Source organism: Solea senegalensis, linkage group LG21, assembly GCF_019176455.1.
Source record: "Solea senegalensis isolate Sse05_10M linkage group LG21, IFAPA_SoseM_1, whole genome shotgun sequence".
Taxonomy (NCBI): Eukaryota; Metazoa; Chordata; class Actinopteri; order Pleuronectiformes; family Soleidae; genus Solea; species Solea senegalensis.
The window spans coordinates 8,065,582-8,087,026 of NC_058040.1; the positions used below are offsets into that span (position 1 = coordinate 8,065,582).

A 21,445-nucleotide genomic window follows, 5' to 3' on the forward strand; every position below is an offset into this window, starting at 1 on the left:
TGGTTTTGTAATAAGGACAGTTGTTGCTTTGTGTGTTGTTTTCCCTTCATGGGATCACAGAGAAGCCCTAAAGCTACGGATAACCTCCCATCTCAATCACTTCCTTACTACGTAGGGTCTGTATTTATAAAGCACTTTTCAAGCTTTGACAACCGCTCAACGCTGCTTTACAAGTTTTGACATTCACCCATCCATGCGTTCATCTATGCGCAGTGCATTTTCAATCACACATTTCAAACCCATTCACACACAGTGTGGGGTTAAGTGTCTTGCCACAAGTATCAAAGCCACAAATTCTCAGTTGGAAGACGACTCACTTTACCACTGAGCCACAGGCGCACAGAGGGCTGAGGCGTTACAAAGACACTGAATCGTCACAGTTGTTATAGTTTTCTTTCTGGATATGTGTTCATTCGTCCAACACTGGCTTCAACTTAGCAGCATATGTATGAAAATGTTCATACGGTCGCGAGGTTGTTTGCTCCAGTTGAGACGTAGTCTGGGTAAAGTGGATTAGTTTGCAAAGAGATTACTGCCTGATTCACTCTACAACTCTGATCTTAATTACAATTGCATGAATACATGTCGTGTCATAGTACCGCACAATAATGCAGTAGCCATGTACTGTATTATATGCCCAGTATAATAATCAACGATTGTAATAATTATTTATCTTTGTGAAAATACACATTAATTAAGAAATAATAACTACTGCACACCAACATCCGTATTTAAACATTCTTTATTTTACAATATTACGGCCTATGAGTGACAGGTCAATAAATTATTACATATTTTCAAACAGGCACATTAACTCTCCTTACTGTGGCTTAATCACCTCTATTTATATATATACTATTATATATTTTTTTTCGTCTTATCTTATTGTGTATCCCTGTTGTTTTGATTTATAGTAAGCACTGCGATAATTACAACACCTTGCACAGGAAATCAAAACTACACGTATCTCTAAATCAAACAAACATATACAGGTTTTGGCCAATAAGAAGTTTGTGTTCAGTGCATAATGTGCATGGCATCGGAGAAGATACATTCATTACTGTGTTAATTGCAGCTCCCTCTGCCTCAGTCCTCGGTGTCGGAGCTGTCTGCCGGCTCCGTGTTGTGGGTCAGCATGTAGTTGTCCATGTCGATGGAGGGGCAGTTGTGGATGGAGTACCGCAATCGCTCAGCGAGAACAGCCTGGCTCGTGTAGGGGGGCAGGCGCAGTAGGAAGAAGCAGGTCTGAGCAGTAGGGAGGCCATTGATGGGCTGGATGAGAAGTTTTGTTTTGGTAAATATTAGTATTGGTTCTTGTACATGGGTTTATTAAACTGCTGTAAATGCACATTCATACGCTTGCTCATTTCTTCCCAACGACCTTACCCTGTCGACCTTGATGATTTGGAACTTTTGCGTGATATCAGCGAGGTTGGAAGGCAACCTGGACCTGCCAGAGACGAAACGGAGGAAGAGCACCCGCTCCTCATTGGTGAACTCCTCGAGGCTCTGCCAGAACCAGCCAATGAGCTGGTGGCTCTCGGTGATGTCACGGTAACGCACCAGCTTCTTTAGCATCTCAACCGAGACCTCTGGCAGACCACACACCAGCTGTTCCAGCTGCTGCGCTGTGAGCAGGGAGAGAAGGGGCACGGGGATGATGGTGGACATGCCCTCTCTGACTGCTCCCACCTGGACACAGCAGAACCACGTCAGCTTTGATGCGTCTTCCAACCAGACACAACATCAGGAACAAACAGTCTGTCTGTGAGCACTAATGGAAACTGGTGGTCAGACTGTGGGTTTTCAAAGACTATAGTGTTTAAGGTCACATAAAGACACACCAAAGGTCTGCTTTGGTAGATTGTTTGTCTGTTTGTTTGGATTCAGAACAAACCTCCAGTATTTGTATGGATTTCATGAGTATAAACACAACTCAGTATTCGCTAATGTGTAAATCTTGTTTTTCGTCCTCAGCTTCTCGCTTTAGGGGTCGCCACAGCAGATCACCTGTCACCATCTTGCCCTATCCCTATGCTAATTTTGAATCCTGTCCATCTCAGTTACCCAAACGTCAGCATCTTCAGCTCTGCAACCCCCACCTCTGCTTCCTGTCTTTCCGACTACAAGCCAAACATCATTAGCAGGTCTGACTAACATGTTGTAACATCTAACATCTTTCTGTCCCACATCACCCCTGTACAGGGTCCATTTGCTTTGGATGGTTGACCCCAGGTATATAAACACATCCATTTCCTTACTTGCATCTTCACCATACCACGTCTCACTATCAATTACTAATGTGTTAATATAAAAAAGTAATTTTCTTTCTTCTCCTTCTTGTGTATTTGAATTTACTTTTATGTGTCACATCTGTGGTTCTGCCCACATTCATTTCTCTACTGTATCCGATGCTGTTTTTTTTGTAATGTACTATAATGTTTATTCAAATTTCTCTTTTTTCTATCATGTGCAAATAAATAATATTGATAATAATATTGTAGCTTCCAAACTATAAACCTCGGTGTTTACAGCTAAATGCATACCTGTGAATCCATCTCATGCAGCCGGTAGTCCAGAGCTCTCTCCACATATTCAGTCCGGTTGGCAAAAGTTAAAGAAATGTTCTGACCCCCAGGAACCACAGGTACCAACCTTCCATCAGCACTGTGAGCCATAAATGAGTCCAGGGGAATCATCTTCAGACCAAAGCCAGGGCAGAATATAAAGGATATTATTAACAAATAATCTCTTAAAATGACTTTTTTTTTATCTTGTTAAATTAAAGATCAAGGGAATTAATAAGGAGCTCTCACCACATGGAAATTATCCTCTGTGATTCCACTATTTTCCAGATGAAGGATGCCTTGGAGAGTGCGGTAGGTGAGCAAGTCAACCTCCTCAAGGTCGGGCCCTCCCAGTGGCATTGAGCAGAGTTGTTTCCACACCAAAGGAGCGAGATGCAAGTCCAGAGGCTTTTTGGTGCGAATGGCCACGGCCATAAGAATGCCCAAGAAGCGAAACTGGACAATGTGATCCTCGGACAGTGCTGCTGGGTTCAGCAGGAACCTGTAGGGATACACAGGCAAATGCCAGACATTTTTGTTCTGTTAAACTATGAGTGTTTATTTATTGTCAGTGCTGATAAAAAAGAAGACACGCAATCTGCACCTGTCAGTGTTACTGCCAACATCTGCAAAGCTGTTGGGCGTATGAATCAGAAGATCCACCACACCAGACTGCAACTCCTGATGAAAACATGTTGTCAATTCACGCAAAGCAGAAAAGTCACAATGCTTTTTCAACTGCTCTTATGACTTTTCTGCATGGTTTCCAACATACCTGGCACATTTCAGTGATGGTGTCATCAAACACGCCACCAGCATCATCAGCTCCCTCCCCAACAAGCTTTACTTTCCAGGCTCGTGATGGTAACCGAAGCTCCAGAGGATTCAAGCTCACTACCTGCTTTGCAATCTGCACGAAGATGGGCTTGCTCGAACGCCCTCTGTGAAGTTGATCATTAGAGGAGATTTTATACCGCAGTGAAAATATGACACAAACATACAGACACCTGCAATATAGCAAATAATAAAATAATAACAGACAGAGCTGCAAGATACATCCCAGATATGTACAGTATCTTACAACCCAACAACAAGAAACTAAATCAGACGAGCTACCAAGAGGTACCAAATGCTTCCTCGTCGTTATCCTCTAACAGGCATTGGCTGTTTTTTCTTCCTACGACACAAATGGATGGATGTTTTCACCTAAGTGACAGTTACCTTGTGGAAATGCGCTTCACAGTGATCTGTGGCCCATATGTTTTGCCCTGGGTCATTGTTCTGCCGATACAGCGCACTAGAGGAAGAGTGTTGACCTTGGGTGATAGTAGACCTCGGAGCTCGCCCCGGATGATGGCGGCGGTCCCTGAACTGTAGCGTGAAGTAGACACCTGAACAGGAGGAAGTGTTTGAGGGACCACACAGAAAAATATGACAGCGCAGCAGGAATAGGACGACAAAGCAGGAGGGATGCGATTATCAGCATCAGCATCACATTGGATGGTACCAGCTGTCAATTACATGGTCTCCTCATATGTGTCACATGCTTTATCATTTATTTTCCTTTGAATGGGAACATAATTTACAAAATTGACCACATGTTCCATTGAAGAACATGTGCAAACGAGCAATTGAGACAATTGAGTCCTCAGGAAAATGGTTATTGATATTGATATTGATAAGTCAAGAGAGAAGCAGGCTCATTTCCCTAGACTTCGGTTCAAATTGAGTTCTTTTTGAAACCAGCAGTCACCCCCTTGTTGTTAAATGCTACATCCATCCTACTTTCAATGCTTTTCAAAGTCTAAATCCACTTGTCTGTGATTAATTCTCTCTAACATTTGTTTTTATAATGACATAAAAGGTCAGAAAAGAGGATCAATCATTACTGGATTTTTGGTGTCCAGGTTGAGCAGCCTCCAGGACTTGTACATGAGATCAGAGAAGTGGTAAAGAACTCTGAGGCGCATGCTGAGGACATCAGGACTGCAGTCTTTCAGGGTGTTGTACTGAGGAGGGACTGACTGGGGAAGACCAAGTTGGAAATTTCCAGAGCCACCTGGAGATGAAGTTAACAAATGAGGTTTCATGCTTGTTGCCTTACATGGACAATAGATTCAAAGTATATTTGCTTGTTCACATGTGTTGCGAGACTGTGGGTGTACCCGAGTTTTTCAGCGAGGTAGAGGGGGTGGTCCATGCTGAGCTGTGGCAGCGGCCAGCAGAAATCTGCCTGATGTTTTTCCCCTGAAGGGCTGTTACGAGTGTGGGCTCCCTCACTGGGTTGTTGTGACCAAGACCGAGCTGAAACGCAAACATTCACAGTACTTTTCAGAGTACTTTTCATTCGCAGTATGAACACATTTTTATTTGAGCATGATGATTACCTGTCCCTCACTGTTGCAGCCCCAGGCATAGACATCCCCAGTGGAGGACAGAGCGAGGACATGTTCACAGCCCACAGCTACGTCTTCTATGAACAACCCTTCCAGTGACGGCACCACCTGGGGGCAGGACTTGTTCTTCAGCATGGAGTCGGGCAGACCGATCAGACGTTCTGACGAGTGACCAGAGAGATGGTAAGATACACAATCATGCAAAATTAATATTTGATTTTGTTGGTTAATGAAGTTAATTTTAATATTAAATCAGTTGTAAACATTGAAGAAGATTCCTTTCTCAAAAAGAACAAACATGGATTTTCAGAAATTGTGCACATTAAGAAAAATATTAATCAAACCCCCACAAATGAAACATTTACTAAAACATTAAATGGGTCACAGCTAAGTGTAAACCTCGGTAGAACACAGTGACAATGAGCAATGGAGGCCAATGCAATTACCTTAACCTACTTCCTTACATTGCATAAAATATTTTTGGAGGGTCCATTTATTACATTTCCAATAATTTACAGTTAGTAAGACGTCATTTTATAACCTTTAGGGAATAAAAAAAAGGAAGTGAACAGTCTAGGGTAATGTGGAGTTGTACCTCAACAATATTGTTAATTACATGGTTGCTATTCAAATCCAGATTTAGCAGACATGTACCTTGTCCAAATGTGTAAACATGTCCATCGCAGGACAATGCAGCGGAAAACTGAGTTCCACAGTTGACCTTCTTAATTCCCTTGTTGCACAGCTGCTCCACTTTCTGAAAATATGAACAGGCAAATATGACATTTCATCGACAGTATAATGTAGAAGCACCTGTAAATACATGGAGGGGGGAAATACAAGGTAATAAAAACAGATTAATACAAAATAATACATTTAAAGGTGTTGCTCTGGTGTTTCTCATTGTGTTACCAAAGGAATCTGCCAGGTAATGTAAACAATCTTACCTGGGGATAGTACTTTGCTGTAGAGGAACCAGTTCCTAATTTGCCATAATCCCCATCTCCGAATGCCCACACAACCATGCCATCAAGGGAAAGCACCAGAGTGTGGTTGAGGCCACAGGATACCTGAGAAAAGTCATACCATGTGAATGTATTCTATTTGTTCCACAGTGGAAACTACAGAATCATTGTTTGAGTTTATGAATTCAAAATAAGAATAATAATAGTAAAAAAATATGCTCTATTCTATACCTGCCCCACATGATATCCCTCCAACGCTGCCACTCGTTCAGGCAGCATCTTATTGGATGTTGACCGCTGACCAAGGCGGCCAGATTCACCACTGCCAAAGGTGAACAGTTTCCCATCTGCTGTTACCACAGCTGAGTGACGGAAACCACAAGAAAGCTACGAGGAGAAGAAAAGCAAGATTTACTTTCTATCTTATTTATTTGAGGAAAGACATTGCACACGAACAACCACCAGCATGTAAAAATGTATGCAACTATAAAACCTATAATTATTGCATTACCAATAACTTCCTCGATGCTTCTAACACATAGGAAATACAGAGGAGATGTTAGCTTTACCTGAATGACCTCTTCTCCTTGTAAGGCCTCAATCTGTTTGGGTCTTCTCTGCCTTTCACTGTTGCCGTGCCCCAGTTTTCCAAAATCTCCGTCACCCCAACTGAACACCTCCCCCGTCTCAGTCAAGGCCATGGAGTGTCCATCTGATCCACATGATGTCACCAGCTGAGTCACCACATACCCTGCCCACAAATAAAGACGTCACTAAAGATTGAACGAGAAGCTCTGTCCTTTCTCTTGTGTAAAACAAAAAAAAAACTGGGTGCAAGGAATGTGAAACCTAAACATCTAAAAGCAGACAAAGCTCTGACATAGTTTGTCAGGCTCTTGATAAATACTGTACCTTGAAAAGCAAAAATAACAGTGGGAACATAGAGATCGTCGGAATTCCCCAGACCCAGTCTGCCATATTGTCCTTCCCCGACAGCTAACACAGTCCCATTGGACTGGACCAGGAAGGTACAGTTCTGACCACACACAACCTGGATGACAATGAAAAACACACACAAAAAGAGACATTTTAGAAAACAACAGCGATGTAGGACAAATACTGTGTCCTGAATGAAAAAAGCTGCTACCTGCTGTGTCTGTGATAGAGTAGGTGCAAGAGTTGGCATCATGAGGTTGGTTCCCATTCCTGCCAGCTGTCCATAACGTCCATTCCCCCACAGGTAAACCTCACTCTTACCCCCCTGTTGCCAGTCCTAACAAACACAGCAGGTGAATTGGAAATCACTCTCTAGCAAACACTGAAGAAGAATTCTGGAGCTTTAAATATGACACAAGCTGTTACCTCGGGTCTAGTGGTTGCCCAAGACATCAGCTGTTCATCCATCCGGAAACTCCACTTGCTATTATCCTGAAAGACAGAAGAGTCTCAGTAGATGTCTACACCAGGGAAACTTGTTCCAGATTCCTAAAGTATATACAGCTATTCACCAGTGCCTTGATGCTTTCACTGGCTTCCACCTCCTGAAACTCTGAAACAATGAAAGACTCCGGGAATGCAGTGCCACTGGCAATAGCCTCAGCACTGCGCACAGTAATGGCGTAGGTGGCGAGCCAGCTCCACTCTGAAGGGCAGGAGTTGGCGTCAGTGCTGGTGTGATGAGGGGGGTGTGGGAAACGGCACAGGTGTTTCTCCAAGGACAGACCAACCGCCAAGGAGGCCAGACTCTGAAGGAAGGCACTGTGGACGAGCTGATCACCTGCCGCAACGTGGGTCTGTGTACACAGAAGGGATTTTAAAGTCCAAGCAAAGAGCACTTGGACACAGACATGCATTACATAAAGGAGTTGTGAAATGTTTTGGGTGTCGCTGATAAAAAAAACCAAAAATTTAAAATCAAATAACCGAAGGTGTCCGCAGAACTAATAATCAAATTAAACAAATGTAAAATAAACTACTTTCAACAAGTAGTTGCGTTAATGACCCGCTCATGGTTGTACTGCTCCTGCAACAGCAAAGGCAGCCTCTCCAGGAAGACAGCCAGACATGGGGCACGATTTAGACCCAGGATGTTCTGGCTTCTGAGAACCATTCGGCAGGAAGGTAGGACGTGATTTTGACTGATCCAGTCAGGGTTGCAGCAAATCAACAAAACATCCTGGGAATGAAACAACGACAGAACATTGAGAGGTAAGTTATAGAAGCAAAACTTTAATTTTAAAGTAGTAACAAGGCAAACATGTTGATATTGTGGCACAAGTTTAACCAAAGCATCTTTCAATTGTAGATATCAATATATAATACATAACAAAGGATGTATACGAGTACGGTATCAATTTTCTGATACACCTTTTTGAAAGCAGACAAATATGTTGATCTATTCCTTTAAAGTTTAGTTTAAATGCATGTTATCCTAATTACCTTTGACCTTCCAAAGCAGGCAGCAACACCCAAGTTCGGTATCCAGGTAGTACTGACGACTGAACCCAAACCTGTTACGGTCTGTAAGACTGAACCATCCTGAATGAGACATAAGGATTCAAGTCTTGAAATCAGACTTTAAAACATTTAAAACACTTTTTACAACGACATTGTAAGATACAATAGACATTTTTTCTCTGACCTGTAAGGACCAGATGTTGAGCAGTCCCCCTATCCCTCCAGAAACTAGAGTCAGTCCACTGGAGCAAAATGATAATGACTTCACTGCTGTAATGTGTCCATGGAGAACAAACACACACTTTGCACTGTCCTGCAATAAATAAGGTGCAGAAACAGATGATTTCATGAGATGAAATAGCTATGAAAAACAGTTGCATTAAACCTTTACAAAACACAAACAAACAAACCCATTTTCATGAATTTCAAGATAAGAGTGCAGAAGAAAACCCAACAACACAGCCCATCTGACCTTGACATCATTGTCTTTATCTTGGCTTGAAGAGTTGTTCAGTATGTTGTACAAAGACACAGCGGTGCCCCCTTGTGGCAAAGTCCAGACATACACAGAGCCATTCTGACAGCCTCTACAGAAACGGGGACAAGAAAAAATACATCAGTGGTACAAACATACTTAAGAGAAAGTTGCTTTACAAATTATTACTATTTTGCTCTACCATGTTCCTACAGCAGCCTGAATGGCAAGCCAGCCAGTGTGTGCATTATGAAGGAGAAGCTTACTACACAAGAATGACATCCTTTCTTATACATATAAACGCCACCGTAGTTCTCTGACGCGCTTGAGAAAGCAAGAGGTTTGTGACATTCTGTTGTCTCACCATTAGATGTCACACATTCTTACATGTTTCTCCTGGTGGTTACCTTTAAAAAGAGGCAGAATATTCACAGAAGGGAAGAATGAGTAAGGGGAACTCACACAGCCATCATGAGCCTGGGATCAGGTGCTCTGCCAGCGAGTGGACACCATTCAGCAATGTTAACAGAGCTGCTGTGAACGAGGGAGTGCAGGGTCACCCAGGTGCCTCCAGAGCGTCCAAGAATCTTTGTTACCTCTGACCTCCCAAAACAGAGCAGCTGGTGTCCTGTAGGGTCCCATTTTAAAGAAGTCACGCTGTCCTGTAGGGAGAAAGAGAGAAGAGAGTCAATGAGAATAAATATTATTCAAGTTTAATTCTATGTCACAATGTGTAGACAAGTCACAGTCACATATTCATTTAAGTTTTAAAGGCACAGTGTGTTACATTTAGCAACATTTATTATTACTTATGTAGCCTTCAGTTCGAATCAAAACTCAAAACATGTTAGGTTTGTCCATTGTGGGCTACTGTAAAAACATGATGGTCAAAAATGTACATCATGATAAATTAATATTGAAGGCTCATGTTGGGGTAATGAAAAATCTATATTTCTGCTAACTAAAAATAAGTGTTCCTACATTTTACACACTGTACCTTTAAGTTCTTCGACTACTTGCAATCAATAAGAACTAAAGTTTGCTGCCAAACCTGGAAGACAGACAGCACAACAGGCTGCTCATTCTCGCAAGTCTCAGTTGTGGCCAAAAGGATCTTTCCATTGGAATAGCCCACTGCAAATGGCTTGTCCTCACTGTGCCAGGCAACACATTGTGGGGCTAGAAGGAATTATTGGGAAGATTAACGATCTTTGTAACAAAAAAAAAACAAAAAACTTTCAAGAATGCACATTTACTTGCCAAGAGGACATGAGAAGATTAATATCACTCTGGGGTTAATTTACTAAATATGGAGGCAAGAGCCAGGAGTTATAAACAATAAAAGACTGAAAGCAACTACGTAGCCTAGCTCTCACCAAAATCACCACTTCATTTTTCCATTTTATTTACAGTTTGTATACAGCTTGTGTAAAGGGTAAACAAACAAGACAAGTTAATTACTAGTTAATAAGTAAGCTTTAGAAGTCAATAAGCCTGTTTCTTTCGGACACAGTCAGAAAAGCATTTTCCCCTGCAGCCTTTAGTCTAGCATCATATTCATTGTAAAGATATGAGAGTAGCATCAACCTCATCTCACGCAACAAAAAGTGAAATCTAGTGTTTTACAATTCCTCTAAATGTTTACACAAACCAAGTCTTTATGTCAGAAATATGTCAACCTATTCAAACACATCCTTTTTCATAACTGACATTTTGATATGTCAAAGTAGAGAAAGGCACAGGTGTGTTCGGGGTGCCGACTAGAGCCATTGTTATCAGTTACACCTGGAAAATGTCAAATGTCTCCCTTTACATTGAAATGAAAATAAATGTGAAATGTGCATTTCCTTGACAACCCCATGCCATTCTCTGTGCTGAGTAGCCTCCTCACCTTCATTTCTGTGGCAGGAATTGAGTTCAGTGCTCTTCACTTGCAAATCTATTTCCTGCATTGTGACCTGCAGCCAACAGAGAGAGCCGTCCAGCCGACCCACTAACAGGCTTTCGGCAGGTCTCTTCTTATTTCCTGCAGGCTGCTCAAGAACCCACAAGTTGAAGGTCTGAGCCCAGCAAAGGGCCGTGACCCGGGACACCTGAGCCTCCACATGACAGTGAGAGCCTGGGAAGGTGGAGAAAATTAAACTGTTAGTGACTAATGTTGTAATTACTAGTTATCTTACACTGGTTAGGTCCTGCTATATTCAAAACTGCATTTAGATGATGATTTAGAAGAAATGTATATGAAATTATTTTTTCCAACTGTGAAAAACAGGCCTGGCAATGGTTAAGGTCTTTCAGTAAGATTTCATGACGATAACAATTTCACATATATTAGCAGCTGTGACAAAAAACAAATCTTGGACGAATGAAAAAGACAGATTTACCCCTGATGCTCATGATGTTGATGTGTTTGTTTTCAGGGGCAGCCAGAAAGTTTCCCCCTGTGCTCCAGCAGACAGGAGACATGTGATGACACCGACCTGCCATCTCACTGTTGGAGCGGTCCGTCTTACTGGAGTCAAAGGGAGAGAAAAAAAACTAGAGTTGACATCCAGTTCCTCTGAGAGCAACCAATCTGTGAGACTTCCCAAAACCTCTAGGTTTAGTCAATAGAAACCATTAACTTAATAAAATCATAACACAAAAAATAAAATTAAGCTCACAATTTTGGACTTTCCCTTCAATAAAGACAAGTTTGGATTGATAATGGAATACGTGCTTTTACAAATTAGCTGATTTGGAGCTGATCTAACCTTGTAATACAGGAGAAGGTGGTCTGTAACTCGGCTGTGTTGTGGCTCATGCTCCATAGTTGCACCACCTTGTCCTGAGAGCATGTAGCCAGCAAATTCTGCTCACTACTCCAGTAACAGCTAGCCACCTGCAAAGAAGGAATATTTTACAACCTTTCACAAAATCATAATACATCTGTTTCTTTTAGCTTTGATAATACACACAGTGCATACATATTTAATCCTTCACTCCAGACTAATTATTTTGTAAAATCATAACTAGCTTCAAATCACCACATGCATATTTCTCTCAATAAATTAGAAATTCCCTGGAGTTGCTAGTGACATACTTTTTTCGAAACTAAGACGGACAGAAAATCCAAAAATATAGTGGCTCTGAACCAGCAAATTTATAATGCAGACTGCTCACATAAACTCTACTGAACTGACTGTCCCTCACCTTGTTGTAATGTCCTTCCAGCCTCTTGAGAGGACATTTGCGTAAATCACCAGCCAGGTCACTGTAAGTTTGGGGACGATTAGGAATGTCTCTTCCTGTGGCAGCCAAGGCCTGGACGAGCTGCTGTGCTGCCCAGTGGCGATGTACACTGGTCAGCCTGGCTGAGAGAACACACGCTGCCAACGCATTAGCCAGCTCCAGGGGGCTGACCCTGGAGCTCAGGAGGGGTAAAGGGGAAGGAGGCAAGGATGAAGAAGACCCCCCATGGTTTCCTGCATCTATGTTAAACAGACGATGAGGCAACAACGATTAAAAAGAAGAAAAAAAACATTTCAAACACTAATGGATACATAATTACACACAATAAAACAACAGAGAAAAGAAGAGCTCCTTCTCACCATTCCCCTCGTGTTCAGCTTTGTCTGGGCTGGAGCAGTGAACACCCTTTTCAGTCAGCAGGGACACCAGACTTTGTGTGACCAGGAACGTTGGTGGTGTCTGGTCACTGCAGTCTCTCTGTGGCTGTGCAGCAGCTGATGTACGAGAGTTCAGAGAACCTCGCTGCTGTGAATCACTGATGACACCGATGTTCACCCCTGTAGCTGCTGCCATTAGGTTCTACAGACAGATATCACATTTTAATATTGACATAGAACACTTGCATGTGTTAATGTTAAATTGTCTCTTGATCTAACGATGTTTTTCTTATTTCAATTTATAATTTTCTTTTAATCTAATCTAATAAATTGATTTTATATTGCTTTCTTATTCTGGTTTAAATACTTTAGTAATTTAGAAAAACAATCAACAATCTAGATGCTCAACAAAATATGAGTCTACATTTTTGTCCAACAAGTCCAAAGTGCAAGTAATTAGACTAAAATCAATTGTAATAACAAACATGAAAACAAGAGAGACAATGTAATTTAAAGGTTTATCAAAGCCATTTTTATCTAGTCATATTTAATATGACACACTGTGATATAGAAGCAATTAAGTGATATACTGTAATTCTTGTGCCCAGCCTTCATAAATACTGACCTGAGTGCATATCTCCACTAGCTGTCTGTAAGCAGTAGAGCTATGGGATACCACACTGCCAATGGCCGAGGTTAGGAAGCTGAGGCAAGTGAAGTTGTTTCGCTCTGTCGCCAGCCCTTTCACACCTGACTGTCTGTCTACACAGGTGTGCGCCCTTCCCCCCGCTGCTAGGGTCATCAGCCGCACCAGGATACGAATATCTGCCAGACCCAAGGACTCCAATCCATTAGACTGGCTGCAAACTGAGGCGCTGGAGGAGAGCAAAAGAAAAAAAAACCTTGAAAACACACTGATGATGTTGTGAAAAAATTAAATCTATATCACAACAATATTGAGACATATTCTGTTCGAACACGCTGTACCTAGAAGCCGTCTGAGACAGTGCTCTCATCACCATGTTGTAGGCTAACAGGATCTGGGCTGTAGAGGTGACTCTTCTCAAAGCCCTCAGTCTATCTTGAGAGTCTCTCAGTGATACCGCCTGCTGTCCAAGGCTCAGACAAGTCTTCTGCTCAACGAGGACATTTCCTGGTGGGGAAAGAAACAAAACAAAATTTAACAGAAGCACTCTGACAGTAAATGGAGGGAAAGTGTATGGTTAAAAAAAACAAAAAAAACAAAACACTGTGCAGGATCACTGGCACAAATGTTAGCCCAGCAATGATAAATGACTACTGACTCACTATTCTGCAGTAAGTTTAACTGTGGATGGATTGTACTGCTATACTGCTCACAAGCACAGAGGGAATGTGGGTGTGTGTTGCAAGTGAGACAAATCTTTCATTAAAGACAAAGTCAAACAAACATTAGTTTCATCAGGAACACAAGGACGATTAAATGGACATAATTCACATAATTCAAATGGAATTCCGTTTAAATGCTTAATATTCTTTTCAAATATCACATTTTAACTATATAATTAACACTGATGAATACCTTTGGGAGGTACTACTCTCGCTGGGTCAGCAGAGCTGTAAACCCGGGCCCCGAGTGGATCTGGTTCAGTGAAAACAATGGGGTCTGGCACCAGCTTCTTTTCAGTCAGCCCCAGTGGTCTCAGCAGGAGCCCGATGTCCTCCAGTCCAGTGAGCTTGTCTGTGTCACACTCTTGGTGGCTTATTTCCCAATCATCTGAAGAAACAGAGGCGCCATTTGTATAACAAGAACCAATTCATACATCCTACCTGTATTGTGGAGTAAAAATATCCTTTCCTACCATCAGATGTGCTGTCCAACTGGCCAATCAAATCAGATGTCAGACCTTTAATCCTAAAAGCAAAGGAAAGACAAACCAATCATAGATAATATGTAATATAAGTTAAATAAAAGTATGGGAACACTAAACCAGCTCAAGGTATTGTACTTAGTTGCCATACGATATGAATGATGTTGCATGCGTCACCTTTACCTTTCATACTTGGAGTTTGTGTCACTTAGGTTTGCGGCCAGATACTTTTCCCTGCAGGAGCTGCAGAGGAGGTAGAACGGAAAGTTGGAGCCACATTCCCCTTTGAACCACACATCCACGTAGGCCCCAGTGCTGTCGTAACCCTTCCGCGCAGCACTCTGCCCACAACCTGGGTGACGCCGCTTTATATGATTGTTAAATTGCAGGGTGAGGGTGTTGCACAATTCACACTTCACCATCTGACTGTGTTCTTCTCCGGTCTAACATGAGGGTGATAGAATAAGACGGATGAAAGTATTTAGAATTTAAAGGGCAAGAAGCAAACAGAATATGAACAACCTGCAAGAATGTGAACAAAGCAAGTCAAGACATGCCAATATTCATCATAAAACTGGTATTATTATGTGTTGCAACCATAGTGATGATAATATGTGTGTATCACCTCTACTATCTGGAGTGTGTCTCTCTCCAAATTGAAGAAAGAGGGAGTGAGCAGGTCCTCATAGGTTTCCTCGTGGTATGGGTCATCCATGTAGCCCAACTCTGACTCCTCCTCAGCAGAATAAGGATGAAATTCTACCTGCTCAGGCCACTCACTGACTACTGTGTGCTGTTGGTAAAGCTGTGGGAGTGGGTTTGGTGATGGCAGGTCTAGAAAGATTATGTTTGTTTCAGATGAAAACAATGTATCAGCAAAATACACAGTGAAAACGATCACTTTTCAAACAATATTTGAAAAGTTCAAAAATGAACTATTCAATTAGGCAAAAGAAGCCTGGATATTTGAATCAATGATTTAGGTATGATTTCAAACTTTTAGTGATTTTGTTTTATTTTATTTTAGTATTCTGCCCGTTTATTCTTTGTGAAAGTAAACAATGTAAAATGATTTGTATGCTGCATCCTTCATCTGAAAATGTGTTTTCAATCCTACTCCATATCTGCTGTTGCTTAATATAAATCAAATGACGTCCTGTGTACAGCACAGGAATGTCACACAAGATCTATCCACTATACTGAGAAACACAGGGACACATATGTTTGAAAGTTACACGCTACAGTTTCAACACAGGCATGAAGTGTACATTTACTGTAATTTCTGAATCAAAGCCGTTATTCTGACCTGCCCTTCGAAAGGACGTCCTCTGAGTTGAGCCTGAGCGACGAAGCCGCGCTGGAGGAGGTCTGTTCCTGGTCAGGTGCACATCCAAGAAGTTCTCCCTCTCTATCCAGTCTAACCCTGGCAACAGACTGTGAATAAAAATATAACAGCATCAGCAAACATTGATAACATTAATAGCGTGACAAATGGAAAATGTTAGTGTGTTTCTAAAATCTGTGACCTCTCATTGGGTTGACTTGTGGCGCGCTCAGGACATTGCACTGTCTCTGGCCCATCTGGGGACGGGGTCTCGGGTGCATCCTCAGGCCTCGGTGTTTCAGCTGCCTGCTGCTCCTCAGTCAGGGGGTGCTCCAACATCCAGCTGGCCAACACCTCAATGGTCTGTGAGTCCAAGTCACCTGCAACATCTGGGAGGGACCACAGGGAAGTTGAACAGTCAGAGTTCAAAAAGAAAGGATGAATCATAGCGTGTTGCATTGCTACTTCCTGTCGGGCATCACCACCAGATGACCATGCTACCGTGGACTGTTAAAGGTCAGACAGAACACCTGCTCTAACAATACAGAGTGTGATGAGGGGCATCGTGGCATTTGTGATACAGTAAGTGAAGGGGGGGTGATTGAAGTGATCAAAAGGGCGATGACGCACAATAGTGCTGTGAATATATATAATTCATACAATTCATTAACAGATGATAGAAGAAATAGTCTCTAGGGGACAGATTACTTTAAGGCAGAAGAGCAGACAAATATAATTAAATCACTATGTATGGCATCTGTAATTTTGACACTAATTTTGAAACCAACATGAACTGAGCATTTTGTTCATCCAAAACTTCAAAAATGCAATAAATGACTATAATCATTAAAAATACAAAGGACAGAAGGCTGCAGCGGACACAGTGAAGGACAGATGTTTAAAATAGAAAGCACATGAAGCAAAAATTTTATGGCATCAGACACACTCCACAAAGCAGTACCTGCTGCCTCCATGGCCCAGTAGATATGTCTCATAGAGAATCCCATTTCTAGCAACCGACTGGTGACAAACATTTGTGTCCGTTCTGGTGGTTGAGGAGAAAAGGAAGAGTACACAAAAATAGGAAACAAAACTGACCCATAGCTACATTTAATTTTGACACATGGTGAGCATTAAGGAATTTAGCAGAGAACTAAATTACCTTTTTAATTACTTCAGTTTGTGTCTCCATCCTATCTACAATGCACCCCATCAATTTAGACCACATCCTCAATTCTGGGATTACACCTACCAATCAACTGGCCTTTTAATCCTTATGTAATCTGAGATCTGAGTTTAATGCACTCCTCTGAAATGTTCAAAAACAATACCAAGGAAACTCACAATGGAAAAATGGTGCCATTCAAGCATGTAAGTGCACAAACTGTGTCATGCATGCAGTGGATAGTTCAGTAACATGTATATATATATATATATGTTTTTAATAGCAGAGCAAAAAACATGCTGGTCTGTGTAGCAAAGAAGTTGTGACAAGTAGCTGGACATAAATGGTCATGCAAGAAACAGAGTTTCCAGTGAGTAATCATTATTTTACTGCCCTGGTCTTAAGATAAAATCACAATTTAGCTTTTTTAGATTCACTATACATTTTAAAATATCATTTTTTCAGTTATATGTTGATTTCTGGCTTTTTTTCTCTCTCCCATTAACATCTCTGTGTTTCCTCTTACCCAGGCTGCTTCTGGCCTGTGTGCTGCAGGGACCCGGTTCCATAAAGCTAGTCTGCTGCTCTGTGAAGGCATCACAAGAAGCAGAGCTGGCCAGGCTGAAGCAGGGGTGCAGAACAGGGGGAGCACTAACCAGGCCGGTAAGCGTAGGGAACCGAGTTAGCACCATGTGCCTAGAAGGGGTGGAGATACAGTGGATACAGTAGTAACACAAGTGGTGCCGCATTAGCAATCTTCAGTCCCAAACAAACTTCTGAAATATTAAGTATCAAAAAATAAGGTAATTTTTATGAACACATGTTAAGCATGTATCCTTTTGTGTAAACATTTCTGATCCAGCTTGGTTGTCTATATAATTGATTGATTGATAAATGATTGTGTGCATGTTTTGAAAGAGCTTTGTATTAATCCTGTAAAAAGTATCCATCCAGGAGACCTTTGAATTTATCCAGTTTAATTGCACAACAAAGCCGTTCGTTTGCAGGAATAACACTGACTCCTTGGTCAGCTGGCAGGGTTAGGATAAAGACAAGCAGGCAGAGCTGCAGCTTAGACTAAATATAGTGCAAGCAGAATCCCCACACTCTTATTTTCACAGTGACACTAACTCACCCATTCCCTGGACTTCAGAGAAACTGGGGCTGCCAAAAGATACAGGTCTATGGCAATCAGTAAAATTATACTCACACAACTCCTGTCACTGTTCGTGTTTTTTAAAGGAAGTCAGGTTAATGTGTTGTTCTAAGAGTTTAGTGTAATGTTCTCAACAAACTTCTAAATCAAAAGAAATCATTTTATATTAAACCCATGCTCTACTTACTGGAGGAGGCTGATGGGGAGGAAAGGGTTGAAATTTTCCAGGCCATCTGCCTGCAGGTTTATTGGCAGAGAAGATGCCAAATCGGTGTTAGAGGATGATGCAGAGGCTCTGTTGGATTGGCCAAAGATGGCAGTGCCTTCTGAACCTGCACTGTACAAGGACACAGAGCTGGAGGACTTGGAGATGGGCTGAGAGGACACATGGTGGCCTGACTCTGCAAGGAAGATGTAGTGATAAAGGTCAAATTATATCCATTCGTAGTTGCCACACTGTATATTCATGTACACAAAAATCGATTTTTAGTCAATGCAAATCCCCAGTTCTTTGAGCACAAGTCTAAGCCAAGTCTTTAAAGAAAACTGTGAGCTGTAAGTATGTAGAAGATGTCAACTTTGGCTCCAGGATCTGTCTGTTTACTTCCTGATATTAACAGTGTTAAGCCACATAATTATGTAGTATGGCTATTGGCTAACTCACCATCGTATTTACTTCCTAATTGTCAGTAGATTTAGTAAAAACTGAAAAACTCAAATCATGAGAGATATCTTTCCGTGACATAAGTCCAAAACATGTGCAACATAGATACCTTTGCGGTCTTTGTCCTCCTGCAGTCTGTTCAGGGCTCCTTTGTAGATCATGACCTGAGCCCTTTCCAGGTCAGTCAGAGACACACTCTGTTTGATGGGACAAGGTCTGACTGCCCACTTCACCATGCTCTGCACCACATACTGCAGCACTGATCTCAGCTCAGCACTCTCATCCCACTGTTTGCAGCTGGCCTTAGCCTGGTCAGGGTTTAGGCTGGAAACAGGAATCGGTGAAGAGCTGGAAGCATCGTGTTTAGGCACCAAAAGCATATCCGAAAGCTTCTCACAGCTAAAAATGACAGTAAGGGATTTCAAAGCTCCAGTGAGAAGATATGAGACCCGGACTGCTCTCAGTTCAAGTGCAAAGGCATCTACTTTAGAGGTCTGAGATGTTTGGTGAGGTAGGGGTAGACAGGGCGACTCATGTTGGTCTGTTATTGTGACATCTTTGGTTGAGGATGGTAAAATGAAAGGGTCTGACTCAACTTTCTGATCCTTCAACTTCTTCCTCTCGTCTTCCGTCTGCCATCTGAATTCATCCGACCTGTCTTCGTCTAGACAGCTCTGGGTCTCTGAGTTCTCCTCTGAGTGTTTCCTTTTAGGGGCGGAATAAGCTCCCAGCCACCCCTGCTCCTCCAGCAGCCCCATCAAATAAATCAGATCTAACAGCACTGTGGGCTTGAGGCCACCGAGTCTGGTGACATCGCAGCAGGAAATGTCACAGGGCTCCAGAGAGATGATTGGCGTGTCGCTGGGTGACCAAGAATTCATGGAGCTTAGTTATTTGGAAGGATGAGAAGAACCCACAGATAGAGCACGGTTTGACACCAGGACGGATTCAATGGATTCAACAGGGATTAATGGATTTAAGAATGAAGAAGAAGAAGCAAGAAGAAAGTAAGATCAGAGGAGTAGATGATGAAAATAAAGTAAAATGTTAAGACAACTTACAGAGAAGGAAAAAATAAACACTAACAGAAAAGAATCGTACAGAGTAGTAAAGATGCTGACAAGACCAAGACGAGAAAAATATAATTGTATAATGGAGGTTAATGAGAATCCTCAACTAAGACATTTTATTATCAGGACGTGGAATATATATACTGTATGCATGTGCATTTGTAATACCTGACAGAGAGGTCTGCTTCCTCCCACTGGAGCTTGGTCAGTGAGCTTCCTTCTTTCAGGACACCAAGCAGAATCGCCCTGCGTCCACTGGGCTTGTGCATGCACAGACCTCCAGCCCGAAGACCATTGTCGACTCCACCGATCAGGGCCAGAACTGGCCACACTTCACTGCACAGAGCAGACAGCTTGGCCTCTGACAGGGGCCGGCGATGTGCGAGCAGCTCCCCCGTGTTGTCCCCAGCCAAGTCTTTGTCTCTCTGGTTTTCTTCTCTCTCAAAGTGTGAGGGACTGAAGCCTTTGGGAGAATGCAAGACAGTGCAAACTTAACACACTCAATCCTGGCTTTACATAATATTTGGAAACATGTCAGAGTGACAATATGATACATTGTACTTATTTTTAACTTAATTTGCAATTTAGAAAACTCTCACATATCTGTAAATAAAAAGAATATTTAAGTTAATTTTAATTTCGTATAGATCTCATTGGATATAATGAAAAGTATTTATAATACTAGTGTGTCTATTATATAAAGTTGAAAGTCCCAAATTAAGAAAGCTAAAATGCCTTTGTTCACTACTGATTATAGCCTATAAAAAAATCAGATGACATTAAAACTATCCGTGGTAACTTTTAGATAAAACAAATATATGTTACAGTAAACCATTGTCAAATGAGTTCACACAATAATGATTTTATCAGCTTCACACGACTCTCTCTGTTCTTCTCAGTATACTAGTGTTTAGATCTCGTGTAACCTGTCAACAATTCTGCTCAAAAAAAAAACAGACATCCAGCAGTTTGATGGGATAAAATACTTATTTCCCCCACCTGCCCCTAGACTGCTGGTGTATATAAATAAAGACTCTCTCATTATGATAGTATTGCTCAACAGAGCCCATTTTCAGCTGAAGAGTGCCACATCCAAATAGTGTTACATAGTTTTTGTTCACAAAGACCAAACGGAGGCAAAATAATAACATCAACAACACAAATCACTAATCGCTGAAAAAATGTACATTTCCTGCACTGACTTAAGTAGTATAAAAGAAAACCAAGGAACAATCCTTGGACAATTTAGAATACAAAACAAACCCTGACTGAGGTTTCCGAAGTCGTCCTCTTTCAACAAGATTCCAATGAGCTCCAGGTGACTGTGGATGTACTGGTTGATGTGCAAGGCCCAGTGGTCACACTGATGGAGCCTCCGCAGGAGTCGCACTGTCGACTCCAGGAGCACCATCAACCGAGGGCTGCAGAGAGGATCTCCAGGAAGCAGATTACTGGGCATGCCTCTCATTTGGAGGTCATGCAGTGCCACCTGGGAGAATGTAAACAGTAAAGAGTATTGATCAAGAGTTTTAATAATATTCATTCATTCACCAATGGCGCAGGTTTCTACAGTATGTAGAGTAAAATAGGTACCTTCTCTCCAGGATTACTGCTGTAGAACAAAACGCAAGGATACAGTTCAGAGGCAACCACACCTTCAAATGCCAACTTCGGCTCCTAGCATAAAAACACAAACACACATAATTGCATCAGCACTGACTATGACTTGGGAGCAACAAGGCTCCTGA

General features: G+C 41.9%; 1 protein-coding gene across 3 annotated transcripts in view; it reads right to left on the bottom strand.

Annotated features, from left to right (window-relative positions):
• Positions 1 to 724: 724 nt before the first annotated feature.
• The window catches only part of LOC122757976 (probable E3 ubiquitin-protein ligase HERC1), a 37,939-nt gene continuing 17,218 nt past the window's right edge, over positions 725 to 21,445 (bottom strand). Inside the window, exons 37-80 of one of the 3 annotated variants that reach the window (XM_044011745.1) lie at positions 21,291 to 21,374; positions 20,961 to 21,186; positions 19,866 to 20,160; positions 18,737 to 19,488; positions 18,151 to 18,364; positions 17,334 to 17,503; positions 16,604 to 16,687; positions 15,845 to 16,031; positions 15,625 to 15,752; positions 14,944 to 15,152; positions 14,502 to 14,761; positions 14,310 to 14,362; positions 14,030 to 14,224; positions 13,456 to 13,621; positions 13,094 to 13,343; positions 12,451 to 12,670; positions 12,053 to 12,330; positions 11,614 to 11,741; positions 11,245 to 11,372; positions 10,752 to 10,979; positions 9,912 to 10,039; positions 9,323 to 9,522; positions 8,858 to 8,972; positions 8,570 to 8,698; positions 8,368 to 8,466; positions 7,931 to 8,104; positions 7,437 to 7,721; positions 7,291 to 7,356; positions 7,076 to 7,201; positions 6,841 to 6,979; positions 6,498 to 6,679; positions 6,160 to 6,315; positions 5,911 to 6,033; positions 5,618 to 5,720; positions 4,955 to 5,124; positions 4,733 to 4,871; positions 4,457 to 4,626; positions 3,789 to 3,958; positions 3,343 to 3,508; positions 3,172 to 3,248; positions 2,817 to 3,069; positions 2,547 to 2,699; positions 1,387 to 1,692; positions 725 to 1,272 (exon numbers count right to left, since the gene is read on the bottom strand). In XM_044011745.1, coding sequence (XP_043867680.1) covers positions 1,087 to 1,272; positions 1,387 to 1,692; positions 2,547 to 2,699; positions 2,817 to 3,069; positions 3,172 to 3,248; positions 3,343 to 3,508; positions 3,789 to 3,958; positions 4,457 to 4,626; positions 4,733 to 4,871; positions 4,955 to 5,124; positions 5,618 to 5,720; positions 5,911 to 6,033; positions 6,160 to 6,315; positions 6,498 to 6,679; positions 6,841 to 6,979; positions 7,076 to 7,201; positions 7,291 to 7,356; positions 7,437 to 7,721; positions 7,931 to 8,104; positions 8,368 to 8,466; positions 8,570 to 8,698; positions 8,858 to 8,972; positions 9,323 to 9,522; positions 9,912 to 10,039; positions 10,752 to 10,979; positions 11,245 to 11,372; positions 11,614 to 11,741; positions 12,053 to 12,330; positions 12,451 to 12,670; positions 13,094 to 13,343; positions 13,456 to 13,621; positions 14,030 to 14,224; positions 14,310 to 14,362; positions 14,502 to 14,761; positions 14,944 to 15,152; positions 15,625 to 15,752; positions 15,845 to 16,031; positions 16,604 to 16,687; positions 17,334 to 17,503; positions 18,151 to 18,364; positions 18,737 to 19,488; positions 19,866 to 20,160; positions 20,961 to 21,186; positions 21,291 to 21,374 — 8,070 coding nt within the window. In that variant the 3' untranslated portion in view covers positions 725 to 1,086. Of the gene's footprint in view, positions 1,273 to 1,386; positions 1,693 to 2,546; positions 2,700 to 2,816; positions 3,070 to 3,171; positions 3,249 to 3,342; positions 3,509 to 3,788; positions 3,959 to 4,456; positions 4,627 to 4,732; positions 4,872 to 4,954; positions 5,125 to 5,617; positions 5,721 to 5,910; positions 6,034 to 6,159; positions 6,316 to 6,497; positions 6,680 to 6,840; positions 6,980 to 7,075; positions 7,202 to 7,290; positions 7,357 to 7,436; positions 7,722 to 7,930; positions 8,105 to 8,367; positions 8,467 to 8,569; positions 8,699 to 8,857; positions 8,973 to 9,322; positions 9,523 to 9,911; positions 10,040 to 10,751; positions 10,980 to 11,244; positions 11,373 to 11,613; positions 11,742 to 12,052; positions 12,331 to 12,450; positions 12,671 to 13,093; positions 13,344 to 13,455; positions 13,622 to 14,029; positions 14,225 to 14,309; positions 14,363 to 14,501; positions 14,762 to 14,943; positions 15,153 to 15,624; positions 15,753 to 15,844; positions 16,032 to 16,603; positions 16,688 to 17,333; positions 17,504 to 18,150; positions 18,365 to 18,736; positions 19,513 to 19,865; positions 20,161 to 20,960; positions 21,187 to 21,290; positions 21,375 to 21,445 lie in introns of all 3 variants that reach the window. The other 2 variants (XM_044011744.1, XM_044011746.1) reach the window with 2 other exon arrangements.